General features: G+C 52.2%; 1 protein-coding gene across 1 annotated transcript in view; it reads right to left on the bottom strand.

Moving 5' to 3' along the window:
- Window positions 1-338: 338 nt before the first annotated feature.
- Window positions 339-18,025, bottom strand: part of ZCCHC24 (zinc finger CCHC-type containing 24) — a 59,474-nt gene continuing 41,787 nt past the window's right edge. The window contains exons 3-4 of the mRNA XM_073240731.1: window positions 11,657-11,821; window positions 339-4,562 (exon numbers count right to left, since the gene is read on the bottom strand). Of these exons, the coding sequence (XP_073096832.1) occupies window positions 4,449-4,562; window positions 11,657-11,821 (279 nt within the window). The 3' untranslated portion in view covers window positions 339-4,448. The remainder of the gene's footprint in view (window positions 4,563-11,656; window positions 11,822-18,025) is intronic.

The raw sequence follows: 18,025 nt of genomic DNA, 5'->3' as shown, positions 1-18,025 counted from the left end.
GCGAGGCCCGGGGCTGTCGTCTCTAAGGAAGATTCACTCCTATATATGGTCACCGGGAGTCCCATTGCTGAGCTAATGTGTGACCTAATATGCTGACAATCTCACCCAGTCTGCGGCCCAACTTGGGGAGGGCCTGTGCCTTGGAAAGTGTCCACTTGGGGGCAGAGAGGCTGGGAGGAGGCACATCAATGGTGTGGAGGCAGGGCAAAGACAAATGACCCAGATGCAGAGGGGCAAAAGGCCATCCCACGTCCCTCCCACCCTGGTCAGCCTCACACGTCTGAGAACGTCCAGCTCCCTATCGATGCTCTGTGTAAACAAGGAAAACCATGAGCCTCTTGTTTTCACAAGTCTTTTTAATACAGCACGAAAAGGCTATACTTCTATAGGCAGGCCGTATACAGATTCTCCAGGAATAAGGCACACAACGGAATGCCATCCCGAGGGCGGCCCTTCGGAGAGGTGGGGAGCTTTCTCCAAGACCCTCCAGGCTGGGCCCACGGGTTCTGTTTGTCTTTTTAGCTGGACACACATGTATTAACAGATACAGACATGGATGGGGTCACTACAGGAAGTGGAGGAGGTTGAACAGTGAGGCCGGCAGCAGAGAGCGATGGGCCCAGCTGCCACCAGTTCCCGGGGACGGCTCAGCCACCTCCCTGAAGGCTGGACTGCCTCCCAGACTTCAGGGTTAGTTGTCGCACTGGGCTACAATGTAGTGATGCTGGATTAAATATTCATTTAGGGTAGATTCAAGTCTGTTAGATATTGGAGGGCAGGTGTAAGGACTCTGGCTGACAAATCCAAGCTCAAAGAGCATGGGGCCCTGAGGCCTGGCTCAGATGGCAAAGCTCCACGAAGGGTGCGGAGAAGTCCGCCTCCCCCTTCCTCTTGCCTCTGGGGCCCTGTGGACCGGGACCCCTCTGCCCAGCTGCGGAGGCTGTCTCTGGGGCTGGCTGCCCGTGGAGGGGCTAGTTAGGCACTGGCCCCTTCTTCCCCCAGCCAACTCCCTGCCCACCCTTCTACAAAATTAATAACCATAATTAACAAGATAATAACAAGAAAGTGCGAGAGAATGGATTCCCAACGCTGTGTTTGTTATCCTCAGCTGAAGAAGCTCAAAGGGCTCACATTCCCTTTTTCACTACATATCTAATACTAGCTTCCCTTAAAAGAGGCAACAGTCTGCAAAATACACATATGTATAAATACACGACAGGAACATATTAATACTTGAATACTAAGTACTTGAATATTATGCTGGCTACTTAATACTGATATTTTCATCCAAGGAAAACAACACAGAATAACAACAATATGGCTTAAAGAATTGCAAAGATTTTTTTCCTCATCAGAATTATGTACCAACTTCATATAATATTCTATGTAGACAATATTTCCTTCTTAATGTAATTCAGTTGCATACTTTTTACAGATCAAAGCATAGTAAAAAAAAGAAAAAGAAAAAGACTAACAATAGGAAAAAGAGAAAAGTTTTTACCATAAATATTCCCTTGCAGCTCAACCAGACGGTTTGCAAAATACTTCCAGAAATCTTTTGATATTCTATTGCCCTGGTGAAAGCTACGAAGTTTTGAAAATACCTCTCTTTTTGTTTGTTCTTTATAATCTCAGAAACCCAGCAATTATATTTTTCTTTTCTTTTTCTTTTTGTAAAAAAAGGCCCTCAAATATATACAGACAAAACTCATCATGAAGATTTTTCGGGAGAAGGTAACAAATTCAGTGTTGTGAGAAAAATTGGTAACTATGCAGAAGTTTTAACATCTATGAATTTTTTTCAAAATACACACATAGTATTTTTCTTTAAAAAAAAAAAAGGAATTCTGTGTCAAGTATAACTCAAAATAAATACAAATTCACGAGTAGAACTATCAAATACTTCATATGGGGTAAACACCATTATCTTCTGACTAGATCACTAGATCTAACTGCGAGCGATTGTCCCTTTTGAACGTTACTAAAACCACACACTTTCTTGTCCCCTGGACTCCCAGGCCCTCTGAGCACTTAATTCTCACAGCACCTGGCCTGGACAGCAGTGGCTTTTACTGACCACAGAAAGCTCCCCACTTCAGCCAGAGTAGTGCAGGAGAGGGAGTGGAGAGGGGCCGCCTTTGGCAAGAGGGCCCAGCCCCCAAGGTGGCTGGCTCTGCACAGATGGCAGGAGCAATGGCTGCCAGGTGGACAAGCCCACTGAAAAGGTCACTTTGGGGTGATATCCCATCTCCTATTGGCCTGTGGAAGGCTCTGGCCTCCAGGCGTCTGCTGCCTGGGATCTTTGTAGGGTGTGGGCTCCCCCCCATTGCAGCACAGTTGGAAAGTCCACTTAGGGGCCATGGTCCTTATGTGGAGCTGGGTCCCTGAAGGGGCCAAGGCCTGGTTCTTGCAGCAGAGACCAGCACATGACCTACCACTGCCAACGTTATCTTCAGCAGTGCGTGGGGATGACGGACAGTAACAGCTTCTCCTCGGGGACAGAGAGCTTTGGCTAGGGGACGCCAGCTCACCCTGACGCTGTGGAGAAAGCAGGAACTGCTGGGAGAGTCCGCAGCGGCTTAGCCAGAGGGCGGGGCAGGTGTTCACAGTGGTTGCAGAGCATTCTGCCCCTGTGGGTGGCAGGGGGGCAGCTGGAGGCTCAGGCCGGGCACAGACTCTCTTTAAGTGCTCAGAGGGCAGGCCCTGAAGTCCGCCTTGCAGCCCTCCAGCTGCCAACACACTCACTCCTCTCTTCACCTTCATCACTCCCGGACCCCAGTTAGCACTTCACTGTAACTCCTCAGTTGTACAAAGCATTTTCATTTGAAAACAAAAGGCGACTGGGCACTGGTTGGGTGTCCTAGAGCCGTGGTAAACACTGAATTTCAGGCCGTTTCATGGTCTGACTTTTTTCCACAGAGGCGTAATGTCAGGGCACAAGCAGGGGCCCCGTCCTGAGAGACGGCTCGCTCTGGCTCCCTGGGAGAGAGGAAGGGTGGCGTGACAGTGAAAACAGGGCCCCTGCGGTGAGGTGGGGGCAGGGAGCACAGCCCTCCTGCTAGGCAGGACTGCGGTCTCCCTGAGCGGGGTGTTGCGCCCAGAAGCCTCCCTGCCCCCTTGGGAGGTGGGAAATCGTTGTCCGCATCTTACAAACAAGAGGTTCTGTAGCTTGTCTCGGGGTTGCCCCATGTGAGGAGGAAGTGGGAGCCCTCCCTTTCATTTTGCCAGGGTTAGGGGACAGCAGGCAGGGCTGGGGGTGTAGGGGGTGACACGGAGGACTCGCATCCCTCAGCTTGACTTCTTAAGTGACTGATAGTGATGGTGTGCAGTAAGAAACCTGGTGAAACTCTCCCAATAAAGTTCTCTGCTCAGGAGGTTGTGCTCAGCCAGGCTGGATCCCAGAGTATCAGAACTGAGGTGGGCCTCTCGGCTCTCTGGAATCACTCGCTCACTTAGCCCATGGGGTAACTGAGGCCCAGGGATGAGACATCCTTCCCAGGGTTATGTAGTGTGTCAGCAGCAGGGCCAGCATTTGCACCTAGGTCTCCAGACTGCCAGGCCTGTGTCCTTCCTGCCAGAGTGGCTTCCTCACTGGGCCCTGCAACCTCCATCAAGGGGTGGTCCCCCAGTGTGGGTGGCAGGCAAAGAAGGGAAGGGAATGTGGTTGACAAAATCCACGGGGAAATAAATGTGTGTTGGAGGAGGGAAGGTGTTGCCTTTTGTGTCTCAAGTCGCCCCTGGGAACACTGCCCAACATTCAGTGCCCCCATCTCTAGATCTATTGGTGGGGAAGGGGGAAGGGAAGGGTGTGTGTGTGTGGCACCCAGGTGCAATGCTGGTGACATCAGGTTTGGGGCTCAAAGCGGGCATGGGGCAGAGATGCCTGCTCCCCAGCAGCTGCTAGAACAGGTGTCAGCTCCCCATGATCACTGACTTAAACAGGACAAAAAAATGGGGCTTTCCGAGAGTGGCTTTGCACACAGGGCAAACTGGAAGGTGATGGGGTGGGAAAAGGCAGCCTGCCTAGTGTTGGGGAGACAGTCCCCTGCAGGCTTTGGGATTCACAGTAAATTTAGTGCACTTGTGGCCAATATAAGGCTGCTTACCCCAAAGGGAGTCTCAGAGCAGGAGAGTCTGAGGGGAACACCAAGGGCTTTGTGGGGTCCTCTGCCTTGACCTCTGCTCAGCCCTGTCCCCTCCCACAGACCCCAGGCCCACCAGCAGGGAGTCCCAGAGACCCAGCTTTCCCTGGGACAGCTGCGTTAGTAACACTGTTTGTCAACACACATGAGACAAGAACTTAGGCCTGCCCCTGCCCAGACCTGCGAGCCTGCGAGGGTAGCCCCATGCACACGGGGACACGCAGCAACGTGGAGAAACACAGGGGAGGTGGTGTCTTCTCTGGCTGGCAGGAGGGTGGCCGCGGGGACGGCAGGCGGCAGGCCAGGTCATTGCACTCGGCGGCAGTAGTAGCCCAGCACCTTGCACTTCTCGCAGAGGTGCTGGGGGTGCTCCTTGCTCTGGTCGGACACGTCCAGACCATCAGGCTTCTCCAGGGGTCTCTGCAGAGAGGAAGGGGGAAGAGGCCCAAGAGTGGGGAGGAGGGAGCAGAAACACAAAGAGAAGCAGGGAGGAGACAGACATAGAGCAGCACAGAGAGACGGATGGACAGGAGGAGGGACACAGATACACAGAAAGGCCCAGAGAGAGAGCCTAGGGCTTCCCCATGTGTTCAGGGCCCTTCTGCCTCTGGCCTGCTGCAGTCACGCGTCCCAGGAGGCACAGGCCGAGGCCTTGGGCGGGGGCCAGCACTATGGGAGGGAGGTCCTGTACCCAGAGCCCGTTGTCCTTCCCCAGGACTCTCTGAGCAGCCACCACCTCACAAAAGCCCGGGATGCAGGCAAGACAGCGGCGCCCAGACATTGTCCCAGTGAGGAAACCGAGGCCCAGAGCAAGGAAGACCTGTGACCACATCTCCTGGCTCCCAGCACCCAGAACGTCTTCCCAGGTGACCCACCTGTCACCCTGTGCCTGCTTGTGCTGCCACAGGATTTGAGGAGAGTTTAACCTGGACATAGTTATAGTGCTTCAGGCTTGAAGTGAGAGAGCCCTTAGCTCCATGGGGCCAGCAGCTGGTGTTCTGATTCGCCCCTCATCCCAGGGCCTGCCCCAGTGACTGCCCTGGTTAAGGGGTCAGATGGGTGGACCTTCACGTTTCCTAACAGAGAAATGGAAGCCCAGGGAAGGGAGGTGACTTGCCAGGCCTATGATGCTGCTCACTCACTGGGAGCCTCAGGGAGCCTCAGCACCCACATCTGTAAGGTGGGAAGGTGGGCCGTCACTGCACATGTTGGCGGGGCATTGGGAGGATTCCGATGTCTAGATGTTTGTAAACTGAACAGTGTCAGGCCTGTACAGGTACATCTCTGTTATACCTGTTACATGGGGAGCTTCCATGCTCCCCTTTCCCCTCCCTCCCTGGCTTTTAAAAGCCAGCAAAGACTTGCTTGCCTGGAAAATTTATGGAGGTTATTAGGCACAGCTCCTGAGGCAAGACAGATTCTTGGCTGGCAGCCTGAGCCCCACCCTCAACCCCTACCTGCAAAAGAGTCCCCTGCATGGACCTTGGGGGACTCTGGGCCCCCTGGGAGCCACATGCTCAGGAGAGGCAGCAGGAATGACAGGAGCCTCTGTGCCAGGGACCACGACCCCAGATGGTCCAGTGGGGGCAGGAGCTGTGGGTCAGTGCTGCCCCTAGGCAGACTGCAAACTGCTCAGAAGGAGAACAGTGGCTTTCCCGCCCAGTTCTGCACTGCTTGGCCTGACAGAGCCAGTTTGGGGAAGGAAAGAAGGCTCTAGGAGGTGAGCATAGGGACTGTGGGTGGGCAGGGTTCTGATTAAGAGATCGTAAAGCCCATCTCTGTGTTTTTAGGCCTAAAGCCACACAGGGAAGTCCTGGAAAAAGGGCAGAAGCCTTGGCTTCATGTCAAGGGCCTTTCAAATAACCAGCTTTTCTGGCCAGGGAAGAGGAGAAAAAGTTTGACTTCATGTCAGACCTGACCCAAACTACCTAGGAGCTGTGTGGCCTGGGCAAGCCACCCGATCCCTCTTAACCTACATTTACACATCCGTTAAAGGGGATGTTCATAGCACTTTCCTCATGCAACTGTTAAATCTCAATGGAAATCATGCAGCTATTACTATTGTTTAGTATTATTATTAACGGGAGGGGGATACCAGTGGGTCAGTATAAACTGAAGCCACAGTTCTAAGCGGGAAGGATGCGACCTTTCTAGGTCACGTCACCTGCTCTCCCAGACATCTTGATGAACACTTCCAAGCATCCCACTGGCATGGCCAGCAAGCCCCCAGGGCTGTGCAGCTCCCTGCCAGGAGAGCAGCCTGGCTCAGTTCACTGCCTGCTCTGTAGGCAGGGCTTTCTGATCCTGAGCTGAACTCGGGGTCCCTGTACGGCCACCCCAGTGATCTCAGCCACAGACTCTCTGCTTGGCTCCCGTAGGTCTGGTGTGGGTTCTGAAGTGTCTGCTTCTCCAGACCAAACCCAGCCTGGTTTCTAGCTCCTCTTCTTGACTCCCGTGCTGGTCAGGGCCCCCTCCTTGCACCTGCCTTCCATGTGGGGCTGGAGAGGCCAGAGCAAGCCGGCCTGACACCACCCTTGCTCCCCATGGCTTATACTTTGTAAAGTGCTACCACATAAATCAGACCATCTAGCCTCACAACCTCTTGTGAGGGGCATCTTACCATCCTTACATATTACAGGTGAGGAAACTGAGGCTCCCTTATATTAAGGGTCTTGCCCAGGGGCCTGCAGCTCCACCTATCTGCCAAGGGCTATTGGGCAACACCTTTCTCCTCTAGAACCTCAACTTACCCTTCTGTAACCTGAGTGGGCGGTTAGTAACATTTGCTGTATGTCTGATAGGGAAGCAAATGGATGACTGTCTTAATGGACTTTATAACCACAAAGAACTCTACAAGACTCGGTAACTGCTGTGTGACCTCTAGCAAGTCACTTAACCTCTCTGTGCCTCAATTTTTTTCCTCTATGGAAGAGGCTAATAAGAGTACCTATTTGATAGGGTTGTAGTAAAGAACAGATAAATTAATAAATGGAGAATTATTAGATTAGTACCTGATAGTACAAAAGAGCAAAGTGTTGGCCAGTATTTAATATCAGGTATTCTTATTCTTATGTAGGGCTGGGACCGTCTGGGAGCAGACAAACCAGTTGAGTCCCTGTGGAAAAGCCCCTGCAATATCCTTGTCACCTCTGCCCCTTGGCTATGAGCCTATCAGCGCCCCTTCTCTCCATGGGTTCTGGCTCAGCTCTGCACCACTGTTGGGTGGGAGAGCTAGGGGAAGCTGTCAAGAATTCTCCTCTGTGGAGGGCAAACATTCAGCTGCTGGGATTGATCTCCCCAGGGCCATCCCCACCCCCTGCGGTGAGGCAAGCCCTTTAGTGTTTTCTTCTCCTGGGGCAGAGGACCAGCAGGGGGGAGCTGCAGCTGGAGCCTGACGGGAAACAGATGTGGTAGGGGAGGGAAGTTGGGGGAAGTGGAGGGTTCTCAGGAGAGGGATGCCACACAGGTCAGAGCTCAGGGGGCAGGAGAAAAAAAGCAGCCCCTCTTCACTGAGAGAAGGGATCTGGGGGATGGGGACTCCAAGCCCTCCTCTCAGTTCTTCAAAGGCTCCGGGCTTCTGACTGCTGGGGAGCGCTGCAGCGGGGACACCACCCCTTGCCTGGCTTGTAACCTCCCTGAGGGAGAAGAGCCTTGTGAAGCAGTGGCCCATGCAAGGAGCCTGGGGCTGCATGGCAGGTGATCTGGGCCGCAGGCCCATGGCACTGGCTGGCTGGGTGACCTTGCTCCAGTCCCATCTCTCTGGGACTCAGTTTCCCTACTGCACACAGTAGGTGCTCAACAAACAGGGCTGACTCACTGGGTGAGGGGAAGAACAGAGCCACTTGCCCTAGAAGAGCCTTCTGGGCTGGGCCCGTGAGACTGGTTGGGAGTATGGAGATGTGGGCTGGTCAGGGAGGCCACACTGGGACTGACGTTTTTGCAGGATGGAGACGATGAGGCCAGTGAGGGCCACTGCTGATCTGGGGAAGGTGGCAGAAGCCAAGAATGGACCGTGTCTTGGAAGGGGCATGGTTGCTGTGCCCTGCCACATGCTAGGGCAATATAGGGGCCCACTGAGGAGGCAGGAGCCACTGTGGCAGGTCTCTCCTGTCTCAGGTGCATGGGCCAGGCCCTGCCCCTCTGCCCAGGTTGCACAGGGTATGAGAGTCATAAGGTCTGAACGTCCCAGATCCCCAGCACAGACGTAAGCACCCATAAGTCTGAGCCCTGCAGGAGGTGGCCCTTTACCTATTCGAACCCCCGGCCAGCCTCTGTGACTGGCTCTCCCTGCTCCCCTCCTCCCTCCCAGGCCAGTCATCTATCTGCTCCCTCCAGGTTCCACATTTTCCTCTGGTCCAGACTTGATCCCTCTTCAAGTGTTCTAGGTTCTCTACTGACCTTGGGGAAGTCACTAACGTCCCCTTGCCTCACTTCCCTCCTCTGTAAATGGGGAGACAATAGAGCTGCCCTCTTGGGGTGGCGGAGGGATGACAGGTAGGATGTGCTGTTATAATCTTTCCGATACCCACCATCTCCCACTGCTGAGACCCACCAGGGGCCCTACCCCCTCTCCAGAGCTGGGAGCACAGCTTAGCACTTTCTCCCATCACACCCAGTTCATGTGCGGCCAACATGGGACACCAACTGACACCCGCCTGGCCTCAGGGCTGGCTCCCAACAGTTTAACAGACTGTCCCCAAACACAGGTGCAAGTTCAACTCTAAGGCACCACTTCCCACCCAGGGACCTTAGGGAGGCCACATGGCTTCTTCTCAGAATGGTGCTTTCCCTCCCTTGGAAATGCGGATCAGCGGGGCACCAGTTCTGAGGGCAGAGCACACGTGAAGGGTGTGTAGGGGCTCAACAAATGGCAGCCAGAGGATGACCATGCCTGTGAGTGGGGACAAGGTTTCTCTAAATGCCAGTCGCTGACCCTGGTGATGGAATCTTGTCTCTCCGGTTGGAGAAGCACCTGGGAGAATGGGAGCCACTGAACGTAGTCTTCCTTTGGTGCCTTTGTAGGTCTGGCTCTAGGGTAGCTCTCACCAAGTGTGTCCAGTGAGAGAAAAAATGGACCCCTCTGAGTGGCACCAGCCAAGCCCAGAGGACCCCCGGGAGAGCAGAGTACAGCCCGGGGGGCAAAGTGCTGACTGACAGCTGGATATGGCAGGGAAGGTGTATTTGGACTGGAGTCCCAAGCCGTCTCAGGCATTTCCAGGAACCAGGACACCGTGTCTCCCTCAGACTGCACCCCCACCCCATTCCCTGGCCGTGCTCCTAAAACACTGTGAAAATTATGTCCACCCACTGCGTTGCCAGGCTTGTCTCAGTGCTCCCAGGCCTCAGTCTCTCCCCCAGTGCCGTTAGGTGTGGGCCTGTCCCCTCCACTAAGGAGACTGGTCTGCTGGGCCACCACAGCCAGCTTTGAGTCTGTCTGCCTGTGTGTTATAGTGTGGGGGGTGGGAAACGTGGAGACCCCTGGGGGCAGCAGGAGGGAGGGTCAGCAAGCAGAGGGAATGGAGGCCCGCATGAGGGTCATAAAGCCACCAAATGTTTCGGCCGCAGGAGTCCTCTAGGGCAGCTCCCAGTTGCTTATAGTACAATGAAGATCGAACTCCGTGCCGACCTCCCAGGCAGCCCCACACAGCCCAGCCTCTCCCTCTGAACTCTGCCTCAGCCCTCTGCTCCTCTAGTGCTCCGTACCCAGGCCTGTCCCCCAACCGTGTACTCACTGTTCCCTCACCGGAAGTGCACCCTGACCCTCTGGGCCACTCCGCCCTGCACCCTTGGCCTACCAACTGCCCTCCCCCTGAGATCAAGCAGTAGGGCTGCCTTCCCTAAGGGCTCCTGAAGCCCACCCCTCACCCCTCCACCTCTCCCACCCCTGGGCCTGCCAGCCTTCTCGGTGACTGAGTTTGCACAGGGGAGACTCGCTGCCCCCCAGCTCCTCAGTGCCCCGACTACCTCATCAGTAGCGGCTTTCTCTCCCATCACCCCCTCGGCCACGTCCTGGACTTGATCTTCCTCAGGAACCTGCCCTCTGTCCAGCTTCCTGGCTCCCACACCCCAGCCAGGAGAGGGTGGACAGTGAAGGCATTCTCTCTGCAACCCGGCCCAAGTCTCCCGTCACGGCTCCTCGGACACTGCCCCAGCCAACAGGTCCGCTGCAGGCCGACCCCTCTCCGCTCTGCCCTGCAGAGCATCGGCTTCAGTGGTTCTCAAACCTTGGTTTTAGTTCAAGCTCTCCATATAAAAGTGATGGTCCACGAAGTTTGGGGACCACCTCCCTGTCGCCAAATCTTAAGGGCAGTCATTAAACCTGACTTCTTAGCACCACCCTCTCCAACAGTGCTGCCCCCGACCTCCAGGACTCCACGCTCCCTGGTCCCCTCCTCAAGGGGATCCTTCTCCTCCATCTGGACACCCAGTGCTGTGATTCTACAACACGTGCTCTGGGGAATCCCCTCTCCACTTTGTCTACACTTGGCAGGAAATCTCATCCAGTCCCTAATATCTTTAGGCCAGTGATACCCAGTTATGTAGAGTCACCTTGACCTCTCCAATGAGCTGCAGGTAACAAATCCAACTGCCTTCCTTACATCTCCACTCGGATCTTCAGGAACATCTCCGATGTAGCATGTGTATCAGAGGACTTTGGCTTTTATCTCCGACAGCCATGTCCCAGCCCCAGCCCAGACTGCCTGCCCCGGTAACAACCATGTCCATCCACTCAGGTGCGCAGGCCCAAAGTGTGATTGTTCTCCTGGATTCCGCCCCTCCCTCACCTTCCACATCCAATCCGTTGACCCATTGTGTGGGATCCAGATATACAGCAGCTTCCTTAGTTCGGACCTCTATCAGCTGGCACACAACTGTGGCCATTACTTTCCCACTGGTCTCTCCACTTTCAACCTCCCATCCTCCCAACAGACTAATCTCTATACACAACACTGAGCTTTGGGCATTGAGCACCCGAAGTTCAGGTGGCCTCAGGACATTTGCACCTACTGTACCCTCTTCTTAGGATGGCTGTCCCCTGGCTTGTGACAGGTCTAGCAGAGTAAATGGCCTTCTCTTTGCAGCCCGCAGTGAGTAGGTCCCCCCTGGTGAGCTCCTCTGCCCCTCCTACCTGGACAGGCCCACAAGTACCTTGGCCACCAGCCCCACCACAGTGCCTGGCACACAACAGCTGCCCCATATACGAGTCAACCTGACAAATAAGTGAACGAGAGGCACGTTTTCTACAGCATCCTGCTACCCTCACACCCTTCCTGTCTCCCAACAGCACCCCCAACTCTTTAGTTTCAAAATTCACCTGGGGTCTGTGGTCTCAGCCCCATTTTCCTCCTTCCCTCCCTAGGGACATGGTGCTCTCACTCCCATCTTAGATGAGTCAGGAAGGAAGGGCCGGCTTGGAGAGCTCTGGTCTCACCCTCCTTGTACGAAGGATAAACTGAGACCCACTATGGGGCAGTCACCGCCCTGTGGCCCAGGCCCGGCCCTGCCCAGCTCACCTGCTTGTGTGGGTACACGTTGATGTGGCACTTGATGCACTCCTGCCCCATGTTGGCCCAGGAATTCCCACTCATCCATTTTCTCTTGCACTTGGGACACTTGTACTCGCCAAAGCAGCGCTTTTTGCCCTGGTATGGGGTCAGACCCTCGCCTTTGGGGCGTGCCTAGAAGACAGGAAGCAAATGCGGGGATTGAGGTCCACCCGGCCAAGTCCACTCGGCCAACATGCTGCTCATTCTCATGTGGGGATGCTCACCAGGTCCCCAGTTTCCCACTTCAGCCTTCATATTCTGTCCGTGTGCACAGGCACCGTCTGTCTCCAATCCGGAGAAAACCAGGGTCACCCTCAGAGCACACATGGGAATCCCGAGGCTGGGAGGCCCAAAATTCTTGATGGTGGCTAGGAATTACCTCTTTAACTCTGTCATCATAAAGAGGCAGCTGGCAGTCACACATACCTGCACACAACTGTTCTTTGGCCCACACGGTATGTGGTTTACATGAGTATTGAAGGGGCACCAAGGGCACAGCTGGTGCGACATGGTAGGCAGTGAAAGTGCATCTCCCCCTCACCCCTGCTCCCCATGGCTGCTCCCCTATCTGGAGGCAATCTTAATTTCCTTCACAGGGCTCCAAGGACAGCCTGCATTTGCAAACACATGCAAGATCTGCATATGCACATGGATTCTTTCTTGCCCCTCACTCACAAGGACCCACATCATCAGTACTGAAGCTGCCCTCTTCTGTTTCCTAGTTGCACAGTATTCCATGCCATTTCCACACTGTTTGATGGTCATGATTACAGAACATCTCCCCTCTTCCACTGTTACAAACTGTGCTCCAATGAATACCTGTTTATCTGTACATATCATTTTGCACACATAAGAGTATATATATTTATGGGATAAAGTCCTAGAAATGGAATTGCAGAGTCAATGGGTATGTGCACTTTATTTTTAAGGATGATGACAAGTTGCTGCTGCCCCCACCTCACTGCAGGTGTACCAACTTAATGTCCCACATCCTCACCAACAGAATTTTCATCTTTGCCAATCTAAGAGGTAGAATGTCTTCCCAGAGTAGCTTTGACTTGTGTGTCTTTTACTATGAACTAGAGAGAATTTTCCTATGCATTCAAGAACCATTTGTGTTTCCTTTCATGAACTAACTTTATACTCTTTGGCGTTTTATTTTCTGCTGGGGTCTGGTATTTTTCTTGTTGATCTGTAACTGCATTTTATCTATTAAAGAATCTAGCTCTCTCCTGCATGGTGCTTTTTTTATAGCTTTATTGAGGTATGATTCATAAGCCCTACATTTCACTCATTTAAAGTGTCCAATTCAATGGGTTTCAGTATATCCAGTTACATAACCATCACTTCAATCTGATTTTAGAACATTTTTGTCACCTCCCAAAAGAAATTGTATCCATTAAAACTGTATCCCAAAGAAAACTGTATATATTAACAGTTACTTGCTATTTTACCCCGCCTTCTTACCCACACCCAAGGCAACCACTAATCTACTTTCTATTCTATGGATTTTCCTATTCCAGACAGCTCATATAAGCAGAATTGTACAATAACTGTCCTCTTGTGTCTGCCTTCTTTCACAGAAATAATGTTTTAAAGGTTCATCCATGTAGCATGCATCAGTACTACACTCCTTTTTGTTGTCAAATAATATTCCATTGTATGGATATGCCATCTTTTATTTACTCATTCATCAGATGATAGGCATTTGGGTTGTTTCTAATTTGTGGTTATTATGAGTAGTGCTGCTATGAACATTCACATACAAGTTGTATAGTGTTTAATAAAGTTGACTCCGTTGCCCCAATATTTGACAATGGGAGATTTCACATAGAAATATGACCGCATGGGTCCAGACTTCTTACTGGTGACTATCAGCTGATGTTGAAGAATGACTGCCCCACCATGCTGACCGCTAAACGTCCTCCACATCACCTCCCTTCCAACCAGATGCTCCTTGAGTTTATGTCACCTACTTGGCACTTTAAGTCTGCGACAGGCTTAAACACAGGTTCTACACTGTGACTCTTCAAAGTGTGGTTCCTAGATTGTCATCAGCAGCATGACGAGAGCTTCTTAGAAATGCAGAATCTCAGGCCCTCTGTTAGATCTACTGAATCAGAATCTGCATTTTAACGAGGGCCCCTGGGAATTTATATGTCGTTGAGTTAAGAGGCATGGGCTATGAGATGATCTGTTTCCATAGTAGTTTCTCTAGGTGATTGCCTATTTAGAAAGCATGAAGGTTAAGAGCACAGACTATGAATCCAAATCTTAGTTCTGTGATCTTGGGCAAGTTACTTCACAAGGATAATGATAGGAACTACCATGTAAGACTGTTCTGAGGATAAATAAGATAATGCATGTAAAACACTTAGAATAGTGACTCACACATAAAAGTAAAACTGGAATATTAGTTATTATTGTTTGCTAATAATAGAACCAGTATATAAAATAATAAAATAATAATTTTCCTTCAGTAATCATGTTACTTTTTTCCAAGCCCAGGACAGTTACCAATTACCACCACTTGGTGACAGCCTGCTGGAATTCAGGCAAAACACTAAAAAGGGACATATATGCTGAATGTGTAAATCTAAACTTAGAGGCAACAGCACCCTGAATATTTGGGCCCTCTGCCTAAGGAAGGGCCTTGGCTCCTTACTGGCCTCCTGGCAGTTGTGATATACTGGGGAGAAGATTCAGTCTGTGCTGAGGCAGGGCTGGCTCTCAGGGGAGCACCCATCATGCAGGCAAAGCCAGTGGCCCAGGCAATCTGCAGGAGAGAGGTCAACATGTGCCTCTGAGGGCCCTGTGAGCTCTGATGGTCTCAGGATAGTGAGTGCACAGGGGGACCTCTAACCCCTTCTGGGGCCACCTTTTCTAGCTAGTGCCTGGTACCCACAGCTTCTAAGCAACCCCAGCTTCTACGGCCGCCCTTCTTCAGTAATCCTGAAATAATGTACTAGATGAACTAATTCCCTCATTTCCCCCTGTCCATAAAGGCACCCTACCCACATTTTATAGGGGGATGAGGGACAGGCATGGGGTGCCTCACAATAGTAGGATTTGAGACTATTGATTGATTGAGACTATTGACTATTTCTTGATTGAAGGGGAAATTTTGGGGACCATCACCAACCAGGCCCATTCTGGTTCTGTAGGCTACTTGGTTCAGAGACTGACAGGACCTCATAGAGTTGGGACAAAGGGCAGGCAGGGGTCAAGGCATCCCAGGGGCACTCAGCAGACTGCAGGGTAAGAACTGGGGCAGAACTGACAATTTGGCTCCCAAAAAGTCTCTGCTTCAGCAACGAGCAGGAAGGAAACCCAAACAAATAAAGATACAGAGTGTGCACCAAAGGGAGAAGCAGGAAGAGGACAGGAGAGCAAGGGGGCTGAGTCAGGAGGCCTTGCCACACGTAATTGGAAAACCAGGCATCCTGGAGCTGTCCATCACAGACTGGGAGCTGCTGGGCAGGGCCCAGGGACAGGGACTCTGGCCTTTTGCAGGACCAGATGTCCTCAGCACACCATTGCTGCATTGCTATCAGGCCAGGAACTGACCCCCCAGCAGATGGGATGGGGTTCAGACCTTGCATTTCAGGGCCAGACACATGTGCTTGCATTCTGCCTTGCCTGTGGCTATCTGGGTTACCCTTGGCAAGTTACTCAGCCTCTCTGTGCCTTGAATTCTTCACTAGGAAACCTGAGGTGATGACAAAGGGCCTGCCTCCCAAGGTGGCTGGAAGGACCTGATGCATTCATGCATATGAAAATCTTCACTTCGTGGTTGGACGTTGCCAGTGCTCAGTAACCACTGGCGATTTCAGCACAACGCTCTCCTGGGGCCTGTATAGGGAGAGGGAGCAGATGTGTTCTCAGGGACGCAGTGGCTAGGTCTGAGACCAGGCTGAGACCAGTGGGCATAAATCGTAGGAAGCAAGTCTCAAAGATGGAAGGGAGGCCTGGGTGGAGAGTAGGCTCACTATCCCCGGCTTGTGGGGGAAACGGCAAACAAAAAGGAATAGCATTAGGTGTGTTCACCTTCTGGAACTTTCAGGGAGGAACCAAGAAAGAGAGAAAGGCTGTAGAGGCTCTATAGATACTGCTGGCAGAGGGCGAAGGGAAGAGCAAAGAGAACAGGCATTTATGAAGTACCACTTATGTGCTGGACTTTGTGCTAAGGGCTCCATGGCCTGTCAGGCTCCTATTCAACTCTTTCTATGACCTTGTGGGGCAGGGAATATCATCAACCCCTTAACAGATGGTAAACTGAGGCACAGGGAAGGGGCAGGACTTGCCAAAGAGTTTCCTGTGCCTGAGAAGCAGGAGGCTAGGCACACTGAGCCCCACTAGGTATACTTACTTGGCTTACCTCCTCTTTTTTAAAAAAAATTTCTATTAAGGTATTATTGATAGACACTCTTATAAAGGTTTCACATGAAAAAACAATGTGGTTACTACATTTACCCATATTATCAAGTCCCCACCCATACCCCAATGCAGTCACTGTCTATCAGTGCAGCAAGATGCCACAGATCCACTATGTGCCTTCTCTGTGCTACACTGTTCTCCCGTGACCCCCACACCATGTGTACTAAACATAATACCCCTCAGTCCCCTTCTCCCTCCCTCCCCACCTGCCCTCCCACACCCCTCCCCTTTGGTAACCACTAGTTCATTCTTGGAGTCTCTGAGTCTGCTGCCATTTTGTTCCTTCAGTTTTGCTTCGTTGTTATACTCCACAAATGAGGGAAATCATTTGGCATTTGTCTTTCTCTGCCTGTTTTATTTCACTGAGCATAATACCCTCTAGTTCCATCCATGTTGTTGCAAATGGTAGGATTTGTTTCTTTCTTATGGCTGAATAGTATTCCATTGTGTATATGTGCCACATCTTCTTTATCCATTCATCTACAGATGGACACTTAGGTTGCTTCCGTATCTTGGCTATTGTAAAAAGTGCTGCGATAAACATAGGGGTGCATATGTCTTTTTGAATCTGAGAAGTTGTATTCTTTGGGTAAATCCCAAGGAGTGGGATTCCTGGGTCAAATGGTATTTCTATTTTTAATTTTTTGAGGAACCTCCATACTGCTTTCCACAATGGTTGACCTAGCTTACATTCCCACCAGTAGTGTAGGAGGGTTCCCCTTTCTCCGCAACCTCGCCAGCATTTATTGTTCTTAGTCTTTTCAATGCTGGCCATCCTTACTGGTGTGAGATGATATCTTATTGTGGTTTTAATTTGCATTTCCCTGATTGGCTTACCTATTCTGTCTGTCACCCCCAAGTGTGTCCCATGAGGTTGTGGCCCATGCTCATGAGGAGATATCCCCTGGTCCCAAGGGCCTCTGGCTCAGCCCAGCCCAATGGCTGTGCCCTCCTTCAGGTCAGAGGGAAGAAATGGCCTATAGAGTCGGGGTGAAGAGGCAGTGGATGGAGGGAAAGACAGGCCAGTGGGCAGCTCTTGGCAGCTGGGAGCCGCTTCCCAGAAGGGCTCGGTTCCAACATTGTTTATGCTTACGGACGAGGGCAAGGAAAGGGAGCAGGAATTTTTGATAGAACAAAGGCTTCTCTGCCCCCCAACTCTCCCCCTGCCTCCTCCCAGAAAGGCACAGCCCCTTCTCATAAACTTCAGCATGAAACAGCCAGTGACTGCCTGCGGCTCTGCAGGGCCCGCCACCCGCCCAGGCTGGGAAGGATGCCAGGCCGGATCAGGCTCTCCTGACCCAGGCCCCTGCCACGTACCCCACTGGGGAATCACATCTGCCAGGAGCCCAGGCAAAGCTCACTGGGGCTCAGAAGCCACCCCTTGTAGCACAGACAGGCCCCCTGGAGACCAGAGAGGCAAGGGGACTTGTTCGAGGACACAGCAAATCAGGGAGTGAGCTGTGAGGAAGGACTGTGTCTGGACCTCCAGGCCAGGGCTTGAATCTCTGTGGAGGGCGGTCTGCTGTTGGGAGGGTGGGAAAGGCCTGTGCCAAGGAGCAGCGATGGCAAGGCTGGGTGGAGGGTGGGAGGAGCCATCCAGGCAAGCCAGCAGACGGGGCAGAGGTGCTGACACCATCTGGGCCCTTCTCCAGTATCTTCTCCCCAACAGCTCCTGAGATTTCTGTGGCTGGCCAGGAGGTGGTAAGCTCCCTGTCACTGGCATTATGTAAGCAGAGTGCTGAGGGGACTTCTTCCTTGGTTAGGCAGTTGGACTAGGTAACTCTGAGGGTCCTCCCAACCAGGCAGGTGTGGAGAGGGGGCAATCTCAGACCCTACTGGTGGTAGGGGCTGAACAGGTACATTTCCTACTGTATTTCAAAAGAGCAACTTGGCAATAAG

The sequence above is a fragment of the Manis javanica genome, chromosome 7 (assembly GCF_040802235.1).
Source record: "Manis javanica isolate MJ-LG chromosome 7, MJ_LKY, whole genome shotgun sequence".
Taxonomy (NCBI): Eukaryota; Metazoa; Chordata; class Mammalia; order Pholidota; family Manidae; genus Manis; species Manis javanica.
Note: the sequence above shows the minus strand (reverse complement) of the source record. Positions and strands in the feature narration are given on the sequence as shown.